This window comes from Berghia stephanieae, chromosome 11 (genome assembly GCF_034508935.2).
Source record: "Berghia stephanieae isolate SIO BIC M18660-M18661 chromosome 11, UCSD_Bste_1.3, whole genome shotgun sequence".
Taxonomy (NCBI): Eukaryota; Metazoa; Mollusca; class Gastropoda; order Nudibranchia; family Aeolidiidae; genus Berghia; species Berghia stephanieae.
In genome coordinates this window covers 21351797-21371084 of record NC_088370.1, presented here as the reverse complement: position 1 = coordinate 21371084, position 19288 = coordinate 21351797, and the positions used below count along the sequence as shown (strand labels likewise).

Below are 19288 nucleotides of genomic sequence, written 5' to 3'. Positions count from 1 at the left end.
AGGGGGTTCAAGTTTATTGTAAAGTTGTTACTAGTATTGAAAATTATATCCTAAACCCGAAAGTTTTGCCAATCGTTAATAAATGTACATTCCTATTCTAATCCCTTTTTATACCTTGTGCCCTGTACCAGTTTCCTTTCATCTCTCGTCTAGACCAGTCTTTGAACACAAATAGGTGAGCAACTGGGTCTTATCACGATGGCTACGGTTTTTGTCTCTTTGTCCAACAGAAATATAAACCTTTTTTACATGTGCAGTTCTGGTACTTATATTATAACTAGCTGTATTCAGTTGGCTTCCATTAGGCACCTTCCGAACCGTTTGGTCTCCATTTGGCCCCCTTGGGTTGTTGTTTGGCTCCCTACCTTTATTTTTTCTGTCTATCCTCCGGAATCCGCGGTTGTTATGAAAATAAAAACAACACAGCATTTCAGCATACGATCCAATAAAATTATCTCCCCCAAAGACTTATAATATATGAATTAATATGTCAGAAAGAAAATCGTCACGGTAATATGCATGCAGGTTATTCCGCCTCTCTCTCTCTCTCTCTCTCTCTCTCTCTCTCTCTCTCTCTCTCTCTCTCTCTCTCTCTCTCTCTCTCTCTCTCTCTCTCTCTCTCTCTCTCTCTCTCTCTCTCTCACACACAAACACATACACTACACTCACGACTCACGATCACAATCACTCACATTAATTTTAATTAAGGTAGGCCTTCCTAAAGCTCTTACATCCCCAGTATTAATGCTCTTGTAGGGGGTTTCTACATTATTGTAAAAAGTCCCCCCTCCTGAACTTTAGGGAGTAGGAGGAGGGGGGAGACTTTACTTTTTAAAATAATGTAGAAAGTTTCCCCCCTCCCAAACCCCCTACTAGAATATTAATAATACTGGGGATGTAGGAGCTTTCGGAAGGCCTCCCAAATGATCATTTATATGGCATAGTCATAGGCTAATATATTATTATCACAAAGTGAAGTCCTTTGCCTCTAACTACTCACACTCTATCATACTCTGACTCTACTTATGACTAACAGACTATGATCATGTGTAGTTAGTATGTGGTACCTATAGTATACTGTATCAAATTACCAAAAACATTTAACCTTAACCAAGGTCATGGACCTGGGATGGTTCCTGTAACTTACACGATAAAACTAAGAATAAGAAGTAGAGAACAGTAGGAGGGGCTGCCTGAAGCCGGTGATCGTGAAAATACTAACGAAAGAGTGAAAATGGTGAGGCTTCGTATGGGAACAAAACAGACAACGGACGTTTCGGGTACAAACCCTTCGTCAGCACAACAATACACAAATTAATGTGGAAAAGAAATAAAAAATGTTTTTTAAATTTCATTTTAATTTAATATTTATCCAAAGAAAATATTGAAAACCTTCAAATTATACTACAAAACAACGCTGCTAGACTAGTTTGAAAAAAAGACAAAAAAATCACCTGCTTCTGATCTCCTAGTAAGTCACTGAAATTGTTGTTTTTGTTTTTCATTGTATTTCTTTATTTTAAGAAAGTAAGGCGCCCAGAGCTTGATGTAATATTATTACAAATGTGGTCACACGCTTGGTGATGGATGAGGTTTCTGAGTAAAAGAATAAAGGGTTGTTTTTTTTTCACATTTATAAGTATAAAAGGTTGTTGTGAATCTAGAAAGTAGCTCGAATGATTGCCATGCAAAATATAGGCTTTATTCAACATTTAAATTGACATGATCTGGAAAGAAATTAAAACACAAAGAGTTAGACAATACAGTACAGACACAGATCAATAACAAACATAAAGTGACAAATAGAACTATCTCTAAACAGTAAACAATATCATGACAAAGGTTGACTCAACTGTCACAATCAGGTAATATCTGTATGTTATAATAACAAAGGCAAGGTGTGTGGTGGTACCACTGGTACTCCTCCAGAAAACAACAGTTCTTTTTGTTTTGATATGATTTTAACTCATCTTGGAATTCGTGAAAAGACTTATAAATATTAAAAACTAATACCGACAAGACAAGTGTAGACTCAAATCTTTTCACAACGATTGACAATGAATTAATGATTGGAATAATCAAGAAAGTGATGAGATTCGTATGCACGCAAATTAAGGCTCGACTGAACTCACCGCATGCACCTGAATGGTTCCAATTTGACTCTTGGGTAGTTGATGAACCGTCAACTGCCAAGGACTTACTCCCTGGCAATTGACACTTCCTATACAATTAGCTGAGTATGCAAAGTCTCACCTCGGATGACGTTATAAGACAAAAAAACTAGCTAAGGTTAAGCTGTGCTTAAACAAATCTGCATAATATTATTACATATTATTATTATTAGTATTATTATTATTATTAGTATTATTATTATTAGTATTATTACGTATCATTATTATTATTATTAGTATTATTACGTATCATTATTATTATTATTATTATTATTATTATTATTATTATTATTATTATTATTATCATTATTATTATTATTTATCATTTATTATTATTATTATTATTATTATTTATTATTATTATTATTATTATTATTATTATTATTATATAATGAATTTTGATTGCATTCACTGTGACATGTAGAGAGAATAAAATCAAGCAGTATGGATCATTATGATATATCCACATAAAAATACACTTTATTTAATCTGCACATCATTTATATTTATTTTTTGATTTATTGCCATTTTTTATTTGTATTGTATTGTTTTATCTACATAATTTTGATCCAACTCAGACCCAGAAAGTCCATTTGCTACTCGGCTCTCGGGAATGGATCAGAATCCGATGGTAAGTTCATTTCTTTTATAGTTATACAGTCAAGAGCAAAAGTAGTGAAATCTGGGTGGGGTGACTGACCTACCCACATAGTGGACAGGGAGGTCACTTACTGTGTCCTCTATCCCCTTCTATCTGTTTTCCAAATTTGCTTTCTGTCTTTGTCTTGGAATGAGATTACTTGGTTTTGTCCTGGCCCTGGCTGGAAGGGAAACTGTCAAATGTATAGTTAGTTTTGGGAGATTATATTTTTCGTCTTGTAAATCTTCTCTCTGTTATGTTTGGAATTTTTAAATTTTATTTTATGATGTGTAAGCATTTGAGTGTGTTCCTCTTGGCAGAGACTTATGCTTGTGTCTGGATGAGACATTTAGGTGATCACAAACTAAGTACTTTGATAGTGTGCTCTTGGAATCTACATCTATTTCCTAATTGAACCAATTCCACTTTGTCTTACCTTTTCTTGGATGCTTTAATTGTAATTCTAGAACTTTTTACCATCCCATTTTCTTTCCTTTTTTACTGGCGATAATATGACCTTAATGTGTTGCAAGCGCCATAAAACCCTTAAATACATAATACAATAAGTAGTTGAAATCTTACAAATATAAATACTATAAATTACTATAAATCTATTTGTACAGAATGATGAATACGGAATGAATTACTTCACAATAAATTTATCGTTTCACTGACAACTTGTCATAATGCTTATTTTGCTCAGACCAAAGTCTGTCCATTTCAATTTGATGAGATTTTATGTAACTTCACATTTAAATTTTCCTCCAGTTACTCTGATTATCCTGGTTCCATTGTGAAAACTATAACTTTAGAACTGTACAACTATCTCTTTTAGAATCATCATCAAGAAAGCTTTCATTACAGACGAACCACAGGAAGTAAAGAACATCTAGTGTACTGCCGTCTGCTTTAGGGAATCTTTTCAATGATAAACTTTTAAACCCGTCCAATTTTCTCCTCTAAAAAGAATGATTTGATTGTTTCCAGTGAGTTTTGATATAGTAGAAGACTCAGGGTAAGATCAAATTTTGCCTGTTGAGTTGTTTTGAGTGTTTATCTTGACTCTCTCATGTCCACGAGACTAGGCAATCAAACAAATTTGTTTAATTTCCATTCCTGTTGATTGCCAGAGAATGAAAGTGGAATGAATTGTAAAAGGGTTAAACGATGAAAAGGATTTCAAATTGCAGTTTTCATATTTTAAAAATGTTTTCCGTAATACGTGAGGACCGATCGCCCTGATCACATCGGGACTCTCCTGATTTGGTGAACTTGAAGGAAAAAAATGATTTTATAAACGTATGGAAATGACCCTTGCCTGTCCCACAATGATGATTTTATAAACGTATGGAAATGACCCTTGCCTGTCCCACAATGATGATTTTATAAACGTATGGAAATGACCCTTGCCTGTCCCACAATGATGATTTTATAGACGTATGGAAATGACCCTTGCCTGTCCCACAATGATCATTTTATAGACGTATGGAAATGACCCTTGCCTGTCCCACAATGATCATTTTATAGACGTATGGAAATGACCCTTGCCTGTCCCACAATGATCATTTTATAGACGTATGGAAATGACCCTTGCCTGTCCCACAATGATCATTTTATAGACGTATGGAAATGACCCTTGCCTGTCCCACAATGATCATTTTATAGACGTATGGAAATGACCCTTGCCTGTCCCACAATGATCATTTTATAGACGTATGGAAATGACCCTTGCCTGTCCCACAATGATCATTTTATAGACGTATGGAAATGACCCTTGCCTGTCCCACAATGATCATTTTATAGACGTATGGAAATGACCCTTGCCTGTCCCACAATGATGATTTTATAGACGTATGGAAATGACCCTTGCCTGTCCCACAATGATGATTTTATAGACGTATGGAAATGACCCTTGCCTGTCCCACAATGATGATTTTATAGACGTATGGAAATGACCCTTGCCTGTCCCACAATGATGATTTTATAGACGTATGGAAATGACCCTTGCCTGTCCCACAATGATGACTTTTGGACTCACAAATTAATACAAAGAACCTGGGTGGGGTTCGCGACCTCCCATAGTGGGCAGGGAGGTACTTGCTGTGTCTTCTATCCCCCAATATCTGTTTTCCAATTGCTTTCTGTCTTTGTCTTTGAATGAGATGACTTCGTTTTGTCCTGACTCTGACTGGAGACCTTGGCTGGGAGGAAAACAGTTGAATTTATTGTTATAGTTTTGGGAGATGATATTTTTTTCATTGTAAATCATCTCTCTGTTATGTAGTTTGTTTTTTCTTATTATCATCATCATCATCATTATTATTATTATTGTTGTTATTATTATTATTATTATTATTATTATTATTATTATTATTATTATTATTATTATTATTAGTATTGATATCATCTTCATCATCATCATCATCATCATCATCATCATCATTATTGTTGTTGTTATTATTATTATTTTTATTACTATTATTATTATTATTATTATTATTATTATTATTATCGTTATCATTATCATCATCATCATCATTATTATAAACTACTATTGTTATTCCTGTTCCAACGGTCACCTTCCATCCAACAACAGACGACTTTGCCTCCAGCCCTTCCTTAAAAAAACAAAAGACAGTGAGAAAGAAAGAAGACAAAGTGAAAAAGGAAAGGAAAAAAGAGGACGTCAAACAACAATCTTCCTCCTCGTCAATCCCCAGCCCTCATTCATCCGTTCCCAACTCCATTCTCAAAAGGTATTGGAATATGAAAATCGGTGAGATCCCCAACCAGAACCAGGTTTATTGTACTTCTGTTCCCTTGTTGAACCATTCCTGTTTGTGCGGCCATGTGGGCTAGCGGTAAGACACTCGTCTTCGGATTGGAAGGTCCTGTGTTCAAGTCCCGAGCAACGCATAGTTGAGTCCTTGGAAAAGGCTTTTTTCTCACATTCTCTCACCATATATATATACAGGTGTAAAATGAGTACTTGGCCATTATCAGTGTTCTTTCTATTCGGAAAATATTAAAATATCACCTAACAGGCATCATGTCTTGTTCAACATGTTACGGGTTGCTGTTGGGAAAGAACCCATTGTAAAGTGCTTTGAGCAGGTTTAGTGAGTGTTGCGCTATATAAAAGCTCAAGTTTTTTTTTTATTGTCGTGCTGATGTCTGGCCATGTTTGTGTCTTTGATGAATTCATTTTTTGAACATGTTACTCTGTATCCCAAACTAAAATGTCGTTATACAAATAGCAAAAATTAAATTACAAAGCCATATGTAACTTCCCAAATAAAGGAAAATAACACTTTATTTATCCAAATCGGAAAATAAATTCAAAAGTTATGGGTTTTTAAAGTTTCCTTTTTTAATGATTTTTGAAGAAAATAAATCTTGGTTAGACGACTCTAATGACAAATAAACGTAATAAAAAAAGGGTCACTCTTAGTTTAGTTTAGCCAAGCTTAAACAGGAAGCTGGACTGTCTTTGTGGAGAGATGTATTTATTATAGAAGGATAATTAATAGATGTGTGAGTTTGTAAAGTCTGCATCCTGCATGTCACCCCAACCATCAGCTGGTCATGGGAATGAGTGAGTGAGTGAACTAATAGATGAAACAAATGTTTGTGTTGCTGAAGGGTTGTTCCCCTTGAGTTTTGGATAAGATAAACTTTTTTCTGGTCCCTGGGAGTCTATCTGAAGCAGACTGGCGTGTATTAGATGATGGCTTGAATTTCAAGTTCTCTTCTCTCTTCTCTCCTCAGACGATCCAATTTCGACGATGAACTCCAGCGAGCTTTGGAATTGTCCATCCTTGAAACGTCAGCCAGTCAGAATCCATCAATTGAGGCCTCCACATACAGTAAGTATCAGTGACATCTATATCTGAAATAAAGGCAGAGCTTAACGAGTTCTATCATTCGAGAAACCGATTTTGTGAAAAAATATAAAGTAAATAATATAATCATGCCAAGCGAAAAGCCTGTGGTCAGTAATGGAGGAAAACACATTTTTAATCATTGTTTACAAAATGTTTGTCGTGTGATGGCCGCCATCTTGGATATTTTGTTTAAAACTTACTTACTTAGGCCACCCCATGGGGCACCCAACATGAGCCACAAGTCTTCACCATACTTCGCCATTTTTTACAAATTAGCTTTTTTATTTCAGTTCTCGGTTATTAATAATTTTACGACATTCATTTCTTTTTTAATACAAAGATATATCCTTCCTACAAGTAGCTGACAACTTAAATTTAGCAATTTATGCAAATTTAAGATGCTATGATGTTTTCAAAATATTTGCGTTTAAATTGCCCACTTTTTACCCAAAAAACTAAAAAAAAATTTTTAATGGAAATTTTTGTTTTAAATCTAATTTATCAGCAATTTGGAGCAACCTCTAAAGAGCATATGTGCAAAAAAAATGAATATGTGCCTTTTTTATGTGCTCAGATTTTAGAACTTAAAAATAAAATAGTGCATAAAATGCAACGTTCGAGAAAATGCCATTTTAATTGTTCTAATCAATTTCAACGGACCTCATATCTCAATCTGTATGTTACGTGTTGCTGTTGGTCAGGGACCCTTTGTAAAGCGCTTTGAGCACAGTTAGTGGATATTGCTCTATATAAATGCTTAAGTTATACATCAAAGCTAAACTTAATAGAATTAATAATACCATTGCTGGGGTCCAAACATTACCAATTATGCCATAATTAGCCAATTTTCCTTGAAGACAGAATGCTCTAAAATGAGTTTTTTTTATATTTATGGGTCAAGTTATGTCTTCTGGTAACAATAAACGTAAAATGAAATGACATTTGTATGCGTGAAGTCTGGTTTTGAAAAAAGTGGAATTTTGCTGAAAATCACCAAAATTCCACTGACTGAACCCCTTACTATTACTAACTCTAACTTTTCATGATAACAACACTGCCATTGTTTTTAAAAACACAGTATATACAGTGTTAACCAAATAGCACATACTGTGTTCTTTATTAAAACAGCAGAATACATACCTGCTCTTCATGCATGGGTGCTAGTTAGGTGGACTTTTTCCTTTACGTTTGTCAAAAGATAAAAATCCTCACTGAAGTCAAAGTGATACTAACCCTGCTAGAAGCTGTGGAATGTAAAAAAGTAATAAACAAAAATGAATATAACAGCTTAAAAAAAAAAAGAACAAAATACCAAACATGGAATGTTTTGGGCTCAAAACCCTTCTTCAGCCAATAACAAACAATAAAGACATAAATACATTACCTAAATAATAATAATAATAATAATAATAATAATAATAATAATAATAATAATAATAATAATAATAATGATAATAATAATAATAATAATGATAATAATAATAATAATAATAATAATAATAATGATGATGATAATAATGATAATGATAATAATAATACAACAATAATAATAACAATAATAATAATAATAATAATGATAATAATAATAATAATGATAATAATAATAATGATAATAATTATAATAATAATAATAATAATAATAATAATAATAATAATAATATGATAATAATAATAATGATAATGATGATAATAATAATAATAATAATAATAATAATAATGATAATAATAATAATAATAATAATAATAATATTACCTTTATTCATCCCATAGGGGAAATTTGTCTTTAGGGTCTATTCCAAGGGAAGACTGAAATAACCCAGTCGTCAGCCGAAGTGCAGCGCTGCAAAGTAAGCTAAGGCAAGGTGACTTGCTCAAGGCCACACAACGAGGCGGGTAGGCGAACTCGGTACCTTTTGTGTACGAAGCAAAGACCGTACCGCTGAGCCACACTGCCCCTAAATTCCAGATTGTCGCCAACTCAAAACCCCCATGTTAATACTGGAGCTGTGTAATGTCGAAAGTGACGTCCAAAGATCAAAGTAATAACAGCTTCAAATAGGAACTTATGATGTTTTCTTCTTTCTTTTTTTTTAACTGACATATTTATTTTTAACATTCGTTAAAAAAAAATGGAATGGGAGCTTCGATTTGATAAACAAAGACAGATGGTGTGGACGTTTTGGGTTTCCCCTTTGTCAAATCACAATGACTGAAATACTAGATAATGATAGTAATGAGAGATGAGTGGATGGGCATTGCTAATGAATTCGACAGTCCAGGCAGGCTGATTTTTTGAGATGGCTTTTTTTTTTGATAATTTTCTTTCTGTTTCGTTTGGCTCGGTTCCATTCAGACTTTTTCCCATCTTTATTTTACACCAGGGCCTGTGTCCTAATTTGTCACTTTATTATATTTTGATCTAATTCAGTTTTTGTTTGAATTCACTCCCTTTCCATTCCCAGGTACCAGTGACCTTCCCGAAGGTAAACACAACAACGACCACATTCTGACAGTGGACATCGAACCGCTTCCATCAGCTCCCCGTCTGGAAATAGCTGGAGAAAATGGCATGCCAGAACTAGCACCAAGCATTGACAAACAGCAGCCAGACCGGGACCCCACGGTTGACATAGTGTCACCCAACCCACCCAAACTCGTCCCTATGATTTCGGCAGGGTCTGTGTGCGTCGCTGTTCTGGATGACTCAATTGAGTCGGTCAAATCTTCAGCAGAAAGTCCGGACAAAGGCAGGTCAAGAAGAGCTGCTACAAAGAGTGTGACCACATCGACTGCTGGACGGAAGGTCTCCGCCTCTAAAAAACGTATCATTGATGATGATGATGATGATGATGATGATGAAGATGTTGATGTGAATTCAGAAGGTAAATCAACTTTCCATTTGGGTCTCAGTTGAGGGACCCCAGACACCACACGGGGGATGATATGTGTATGTGATCTATTTTTAGTGATATGATATGTGTATGTGATCTATTTTTAGTGATATGATATGTGTATGTGATCTATTTTTAGTGATATGATATGTGTATGTGATCTATTTTTAGTGATATGATATGTGTATGTGATCTATTTTTAGTGATATGATATGTGTATGTGATCTATTTTTAGTGATATGATTTGTGTATGTGATCTATTTTATCTATTTTTAGAGACCCAACCCACTTTGGAAAGCTAAAAAAAAAATCAATATAAAGATTTCAGATATTTTTAAATAGAAGAACTAAGTAAGTCGTCGTTCATTAGGGGCTTGGAGCCTGGGGTTACCCCAATTCCTATAGCATAAAACATATGATAGCAATTACTTGCTACTCTTTAGACAGGACCTTCGTCTATTGAAAAGTACTTTCCACCAGATCTAACAGATCCAGCTACCCAGACCCCCCATGTTAATGCTGAAGCTGTGGAGTGTCAAAATCAAAATGTAACGTCCAAAGATCAAAGTAGTAACAGCTTCAAATAGGAAAAAAATGATGTGATATTTGTTTAACTACCATATTTAATTTACAAAGTAAGAATTTACAACGACAAGCTATAACATTTTGCAGCTGATTTCATTGTAAACTTTTCTTGTTTTTTCTTTCCTTCATTCTTTTTGTTTATATTTTTTTGTTTCTCAATTTTTTAATCTAGCTGGAAGTGATTTTGTTCCTGATGAAAGAACTGCCACTGATAATGATGACGACGATGATGATGATGATGATGAAGAAGATTTCTCACCTAGTGATGACGATAGTGATTTTGATAATGGAAGAAAGAAAGTGAAAAAACCATCTGCATCTAAAATTGAAAAGAAAAAGTCTCCAGTCCAGAGAAAATCGTCAAAGACATCAAAGTATGAGAAATCAACAGCCAGCACTGGAAGATGTCAGAAACCATCGGTCAAAGGTTTGTGTCTGTCTGTCCTTTCAGATTTGTGATAAGGTTTTTGAAAATGGAAATCAGATAAATGTGCCAATACGTGTATGTAAGGAACAAATTAGGGAGCAGGCTCTGGTATGAGATACAAGTCTGAAAAGGTTGGCGTGAAACGGTGCCAGACAAAGCCAGAAAAAATCCTCCCAAATAATCAGCCATCGTCGACTGGGCTTGGAGGTCAAGGCAACAACTTCTAATGGTTTCACACTGATACATTACGATGGTCTATTCAAGCTGCAAATTCATTGCCGCATTTGTGATCAGTCGTGAACCTGCCTGGTAGCCTCGTCACAATACAAAGCTCGACCAGATGCCCTGCCGTTTCAGATTCTTTGTCTTTTGGGATGGTTGTGTTCTTGTATTTTCTTTCCCCTTGTCTGGCACTGTTAAATTCACACTTCTGGGTGAGATACCTGACCTCCCATAGTGGACAGGGAGCCCCTTACTGTGTCTTCTATACCCCTTTATCTGGGTGGGATACCTAACCTCCCATAGGGACAGGGAGGCACTTACTGTGTCTTCTATCCCTCAATATCTGGGTGAGATACCTAACCTCCCATAGTGGGCAGGAAGGCACTTACTGTGTCTTCTATCCCTCTATATCTGGGTGAGATACCTAACCTCCCATAGTGGGCAGGAAGGCACTTACTGTGTCATCTATCCCTCTATATCTGGGTGAGATACCTAACCTCCCATAGTGGGCAGGAAGGCACTTACTGTGTCATCTATCCCTCTATATCTGGGTGAGATACCTAACCTCCCATAGTGGGCAGGAAGGCACTTACTGTGTCATCTATCCCTCTATATCTGGGTGAGATACCTAACCTCCCATGGTGGGCAGGAAGGCACTTACTGTGTCTTCTATCCCTCTATATCTGGGTGAGATACCTAACCTCCCATAGTGGGCAGGGAGGTACTTACTGTGTCATCTATCCCCCTTTATCTGTTTTCCAACTTGCTTTCTGTCTTTGTCTTGGAATGAGATTACTTGGTTTTGTCCTGACCTTGGTTAGAATTTTGGGAGAAGATATTTTTTGTCTTGTAAATCATCTCTCTGTTATGCGCTGTATGATTTGTAAACATTTGAGTGTGTGCCTCATAGTGGGGACCTGTGCTTGTACCTGGATGAGACTTTTAGGTGATCTCAAACTAAGACTGACTCTGTCCTTTTGGAGTCTACATCTGTTTCCTATTTTAACCAATTAATCAATATTCTATAACTTTTTACTATTCCATTTTCTTCCTTTTTACTGGCGCTGATATGACCTTAATGTGTTGCAAGCACCGTAATACCCTTAAAAAACAAACAAATAATTCACACTTTTTCATAATTTTAACCACACTGTAAGGGGGAGATTGTCCAACAAAGTGAACACTGTGTATGTGACCAATTCGTTGTTGTTGAATTCAGGGAATATCTGATGTTATAACCTTTTGAATTGAGAAAATGTAGTAAAAATGGCATGGATTTGTTCTTTAATAGAATTTGCATTTCTTCTCGTTCCTCGAGTTGCTCTCATTGTCATTGACAAAAAGTGTTTTTTTCACCAACAGATTTTTTTAAAAATTGCTATAGGCTGTTCGAAATCAAGAATGTTTGTCTTCTAATACAGGACCACAAAATAATGTATAAATTAGTGCATTGCGAATCTACTCTTTATTATTATTATTATTATTATTATTATTATTATTATTATTATTATTATTTTTTATTATTATTATTATTATTACTATTATTATGATTATTATTATGATTATTACCATATTATTATTATTATTATTATTATTATTATTATTATTATATTATTACTATTATTATTATTATTATTATTATTATTATTATTATTATTCATTATCATTATTATTATTATTATTATTATTATTATAATTATTATTATTATTATTATTATTATTATCATTATACCGGTAATTCTTCTTCTTTAACATTTATTGGAAAAAAAATGCATCTTTTTTTCTTTTTTTTTTAAATCAATTTTTTTCACCATTTTAGAAATCTCCATTCATTTCCCAGAATCCACCACATCTAAATTGGTTTCAAGACATGTCAGCCACCAAAGTTCTGTCACAAGAAAAGCCCCGAGTCTTGGAAGGAGTTCTGCCATAGCAACAAAACCATCATCCACATCATCATCATCAGCATCAGCAAAGACAGTGACAGCAGCCATTTCCCCAAGTCCATTAGCATCCACAACCACAGCCCTTTCTTCTCCTGTTCTACCTCAATCGTCGACAGTTCCTAACAAATCTACAAAGCCATCCCTGACTACTCCATCCATGTCACGTGGTTTGATCAGCAGACAGTGGAAACCACCTGGTAGGTATTTTGGGATTTTATCAAATTGAGAAATTGGGAGCAGGCACTGGTGTAAGATAAACATGTGAAAAAGTCTGTATGAAACAGTGTCAGACAAAGCAAGAAAGAAAAATTCAAGAAAAAAAAAAAAACATCCGATAAAAATTTGCCTGCCACGACTGGGGTTTGAACTTCTTTTCTTTGTTGCTTTGTCTGTCACGACACGGATTCATTCACATTTTATCAGATCTTTAACTTTAAGTTGAAGTATTTGGAATACATCACACCAACCAACCAGCTGGAGTATTCCATTCCATTGATTTTTACCAACATTGAATCGGTACGATTGTATATTTCCCTTGTACTTGTATAACAGTGTCAGAAATGACACCTGGAATTCAAGGAAAGCTTGGGGATATCAAACCTTTACTTCCTGTCCAGTCAACGTCATTGTAACCGTGGTGTACTGTATCAGGGAATACAAATAGAAATGGCACTGGACAAAAGGTTTGTTTTAAACGAGATTTTATCTTATCTGGACTCCATTGTACCCAAAACAACCAAAAAAAAACATCCTTCAGACAAAATGATATCAAGAGTGACATAGACCAAGGGGGGGCGTGGCTCAGTGGTACGGTCTTTGCTTCGTACCCGAAAGGTGCCGAGTTCGATCACCCGCCGCTGCAGTGCGTGGCCTTGAGCACGTCACCTCACCCTAGCTCAATTTGCAGTGCTGCATTGCGGTGATGCCTGGGTTATTTCAGTCTTCCCTTGGAATAGACCCTAGAGATAAATTTCCCCTATGGGATTAATAAAGGGAATTTTATTTTTTTTTAAATTTATTTATAGACCTTATACTGATGTAGTATTTTTATGTCTGTCACACTAACACACATGCCCAGTAACAATAACACCACCTCTTGGTGGTACATCAAAAACATTACCAGCAGAATAACACACCACCATCACCAGAATAACACACCACCATCACCAGAATAGCACACCACCATCACCAGAATAACACACCACCATCACCACAATAACACACCACCATCACCACAATAACACACCACCATCACCACAATAACACACCACCATCACCAGAATAACACACCACCATCACCAGAATAACACACCACCATCACCAGAATAACACACCACCATCACCAGAATAACACACCACCACCACCAGAATAACACACCACCATCACCAGAATAACACACCACCATCACCAGAATAACACACCACCATCACCAGAATAACACACCACCATCACCAAATAACACACCACCATCACCAGAATAACACACCACCATCACCAGAATAACACACCACCATCACCAGAATAACACACCACCATCACCAGAATAACACACCACCACCACCAGAATAACACACCACCATCACCAGAATAACACACCACCATCACCACAATAACACACCACCATCACCACGACCACCACATTACACACTGCCACCACCACCACCACTTCCATACCGAAAACATCGCCATCCATCACTGCCAACATCAGAATCACACACCACTACATATCACCACACACCACAATCGCACACCACCACACTACCCACTACCACTACCACCAATATCAACACCATTATCACCAGTAGAAATTCTAATTAATCACAGCTACAGTCTCGAATCCCTTCTTCAAGCACCCGTGCTTCATTTTGACATCTTACCAAACATTCAATTGTCATTCATTCGTTCATTCACATCCATCTTCCAACCATCTCGTCTCTCTCAGGTCAGTCTTCCAACAGCAGCAGCAGTCCTTTGGCATCGGGATCAGGTTCACTCCTCAAATCTCCCTCCTCTGGTCTACGCTTGGGTCTGTCTAGAAACCAACGGGTGAAACCACTGCACAGCTCCGTCAAAGTGGGTTGAGAGAAGCAAGGAGAATGTAATGTTGTTATATGATACGAATGTTGTGTTGTTGTTATATAATATGATGATATCAGTTTGTAGGTCTTGTCCTACGTGTTAAATGCTGCTGTTGGCTTGGCTTTCTTGTAAAGTGCTTTGAGCACATTTAGTGGATATTGGGCGTTATAAATGTTTAAGTTTTTATTTTGTTACTGTCGACTGTTTGAGAACTCTAGCTATTTCCATTCAGTCCATCTCTAGAATTACCATTTTTTTGTGTAATTTTTACGTTAAAATTTTGCCATTAAGAAAATCTTTTTAAAAATTGTGTATTTTTATCAAGCTGCCATTTTCTTTGTCGTCCTTCAGAGCCAAAGTTTATCCCGGTGTCTGCAGCGTGAAATGGATAATTGCAATTTCTTGCTACCCTTTAGATAAAATGCTTGTCAATTGCAAAGTACTTTCTACCAGATATAACAGACCCAGCTACCCAATCACTGCTGGGTGGAGAGGGGGTCAGAAAAAAACTTCGACTGCACCCTTTGCGTTTGAAGCGAGTGCTCTACCAACTGAGCTATCGGGACCCAAACAACACAGGACAGTGTTCAATTTTACTCATGAAATTCAGGGGGGGGGGGGGGGTAGTTACACATTTTTTTCTCTCAAGGTAGGGACACATTTCCGATTCTGAAGTTTGTTATCTGTGGAGATGACACAAGAAGTAAGAAATATCCTGCGTATTCCTTCAGAGCCATAAGGTCTATGGAGCTAAAACTAGAGTTGATCCCAATTTCTATAAATAGATAAATAATGAATTTATACAGCGCCTAAACATCCACGTTAATCATGATCTGCAACACTTTACATAACACTTTATTCTGGCTGGAGCCACCTGCCAACATGAACAATTAAAAATTCTTAGTTTTTTGGGAGAGACAAAAAATTTACTCCCTATGATTAACTTTAAAAATCAACAATTTATCCTCTCAAGGTTTAAATATCATTTCAACTTTCTTAAAACTTTGTAGTCTGTCATGAACTTTAATTTTCAATCAGTTTTAATGACTTAGAAATGCTCTTGAAGTTCTGGTTTTTGGTTTCATCGATTCCCCTCTGTCACGTGATCCATGACTAGCCGGGTGGCTCTTGATTAAAAAAACTGACACGGAAATCTCACTGGAGGTTAGCACTAGCACATTAGAGGTGTTTATTTTTGAAAATATTTTCATTTATATCCAAAAGGGGAAACAACTAGAAATGACAAGGGTAATGGACTCACAATAATATATATTATAATTATAGGTAACACATAAAAGAATAGGGTCTAATAAGGGGACATGATTCATAACAAATTGTATAGGTGACACAAAAGATTAGGGTCTAATAAGGGGACATAATTCATAACAAACTCAATGAAAGTATACGATTATCTTTCTTTGGTCATTCACACAATAATTCTATAAAATAAAGTCAATCTTTACACCCCCTCCCCCCCCCCCCCCCCCCCCCCCCCCCCCCCCCCCCACAGCCGTTTAAATAGGGCCCAAACTTTCACTTTAGTTACTTCTTCCCTCACTGGCTACCGTCGAGTAATGTAAACAACCCACCGTTAGCAACAGTGATAACAGCTGTCAAGACGGCGTGCATTGGCAATAAATTATGTCTGCAGGTAAATCTCATCGCTTTGAATTTCTCTCAGGCAGAGAGTAGTAGAAATTTCATCAAAATACTCAATTTTCTCAGCCCGTTGTGGACGCAGCATCTTTTTCATAATTTTCAAACATATATGGATACAAAGGGCAATTTTTCCTCTACAAGACGCAATTATTTTTATTTACATCATTAAATGATAAGTTTGTGTTTTGCTCTTTTGAATAATCAGAGTTTTTTATTAAATAAATATTTAAATTATAAGTTTAAGAAATATTTAAAAATTCAAAATATCAAGCCAACACTTTTTACCATCAAGTGTGAGGGATCAGAGAAAAGTAGATAAAATTATCTTTCATATGATATATACTTTATTATGTAGATTCAGGGATTTAAGAATAGACGGTGTGGAAAGGAATCTCAATAATTATTTTTGTTACCAACAAAGAGGAGAATATTTCATGATTTTTAGAAACCCAATAATAAAACTAGATAGTGATGATAAGAGACATTTATTTAATTTGATTTCATTGAATTTAAGCGGAAATTTTAGATATTTCTTAAATTTACTTATTTAAGTTCTGTTCAGGTCATGGAGAGACACACTGAAGACGGTCATGACACCAGTACTAATGAAATATGTCGAATTTGTTGTGAAAGAGTACAGAGCCGTGCTGAGAGGATTAAAAGACTCTAGACGTTATCAACAATTGACTATAAATATAAATGTGAAATTCTGACATATTCAAATATTTCAATTTGCAAGAAATGTGTTTCACTGATACATAATTTAAAGAAATGCGATGCAGGTATTGATACCTTTGGTTCAATGAGAAAACTCTGAACAAGAAACAATACTTTATGAGGTGAATATGATCCTAATCTTTCACCAGTGATGTGCTATATGCAGTCTATATGGCACACAAATTAAAAGAGGTGCAAGTCAAGTACATGAAAAAAAGTAATGGGCATGGATATCTCAAAAATAAGGTTATGAAACTTATAAGAACTCTTTAAGATTTTCTTAGTGGTTTTGATTGTCTTTAAATGAATGTCCTTATATAACAATTTTTACTGGAATTCTTATAATTCGTTGATTCTGGGATAGATATAAGTGAATCACATTTGACTATGTTTCTGGTTTATTAAAAAATTTCTATTAAGACAATGCTGTGATTGGATTTCAATTTTACCTTACTCAAAATTATTACTTTTACGTACAGGTGAACTGATATCTCAAAAACGCCTCAATCTACTGATATAAAATTTATATGTCTACATTATACAGATATTCAACATCATTTCCATTACTTTTGTTTTAAAATCTTAAGTGTTGAACATGCTAAAATATTCTCTTAAAAATTTTAATTCACTTAAATTTATGGATCAATTCCATGGGTTATCCCTCTTGCTTTTTAACGCCATCATAATTATGATTAAATAATCAATGAAAACTCTGTTAATAAACTGTTTGGTAGTATAAAAATATTTTTGCTACACTTAATAACGGCAATACTACATTAGTTTGAAATTCAGAAAAAAATCGATCAAAACGGCGAAAAAATTGTCTCCCTCTCTTAGTGTAAAGCTATGACTCATCATCACTAGACTGGCTAGATTTACCTGGCGAACTAAACTGAAAGCAATAAACGCCTGTGCCCCCCTCCTCCTCGTGTCTTTTTGTCCATATCGGCCATTGATGTAGAAATAGTTTTTGTTGAAATATTGATTGATTTATTTTGATATTTAATTGATGGCCGTGAGAAATCGTTTGTATATAATTAAACATATTTTAATGTCATTCATGAATATGATAACCTGTTCATTCTTTTCTGTCTTCAAATTCAATCGGGTCTTCATCAACTCAAAGACTTGATTAAAATCCACCGACATTTTACGTAATAGTAATCTGTCATCTGCATTTTTTGCCAAGTTGGGGCCTAAAAATTCCCAAAATTTGCCAAGAAATTTGCCAAAAAGACCATAATTTGCTCCAAAAATTTGCCGAGCAGAACTAAGCCTCCCGGTAAAAATTAACACGCTATATGGAAAAATAAATATAAAAGACATTTTATTACACTTAAAGGAGGCTGCATTTATTATATTCCGCACTGTAACGCGGTTTATGCGCCCAAACTTTCAGACAATCACACTCTCACACACAAAATACACGAGACACATACTGTGGAATAGAACACTTACACTGGCGAACATTCAACTCAGTCACACATAGGGCCTACTCCCTCTCATTCACAGTATCAGTTTTATCAAACTTTCACACCTGCAGAAGCGTACACTTTCTCTCAGACTCGTCAACAAAGGCCTAGTTTTCCTTTTTCTACTCAAAAAAGAGGCATCACTGAACTGATTGTAGTAAAGGAAAACCAGTCCTTTGATTGTTGACCTATTGACCTTATAATTCGTTAAAATTAATGAGTTAATTCCCTTATGCTCTGTGAGCTCTCTTCGTTTATAAGAATAAAAGGAGGCTACCAGAGATCACTTCAGTTTGTTGTATTCCCTCCAAAAGAGAAGCAGTGTCTTTCTTCACTTTCTTCATTTTTTATATGTAAACCACCATCGAACTTAAACATGGCCTCAACAGGTTATGGGCCCAGGTACCGACTATATTTCGACGGTGACGAAAGAAAATTCGATCTTTGGGAGGTAAAGTTTATGGGTTACCTGAGACTTCAAAAATTACACGAAACCGTTACCGTTACCGCCAAAGATGATGTGAATATAGATTTTAACAAAAACGCAGAAATTTTCGCTGAACTTGTGCAATGTTTAGACGATCGTAGTCTATC

General features: G+C 35.5%; 1 protein-coding gene across 1 annotated transcript; it reads left to right on the top strand.

Annotated features, from left to right (window-relative positions):
- Positions 1–395: 395 nt before the first annotated feature.
- Positions 396–16290, top strand: LOC144956556 (uncharacterized). Its single transcript, XM_078887135.1, has 8 exons — positions 396–510; positions 2750–2802; positions 5408–5567; positions 6580–6677; positions 9158–9577; positions 10344–10598; positions 12661–12963; positions 14710–16290. Exons 1-8 carry the CDS (start codon positions 488–490, stop codon positions 14847–14849), a joined length of 1452 nt encoding a protein of 483 aa, XP_078743261.1. The 5' UTR covers positions 396–487; the 3' UTR covers positions 14850–16290.
- Positions 16291–19288: the final 2998 nt, after the last annotated feature.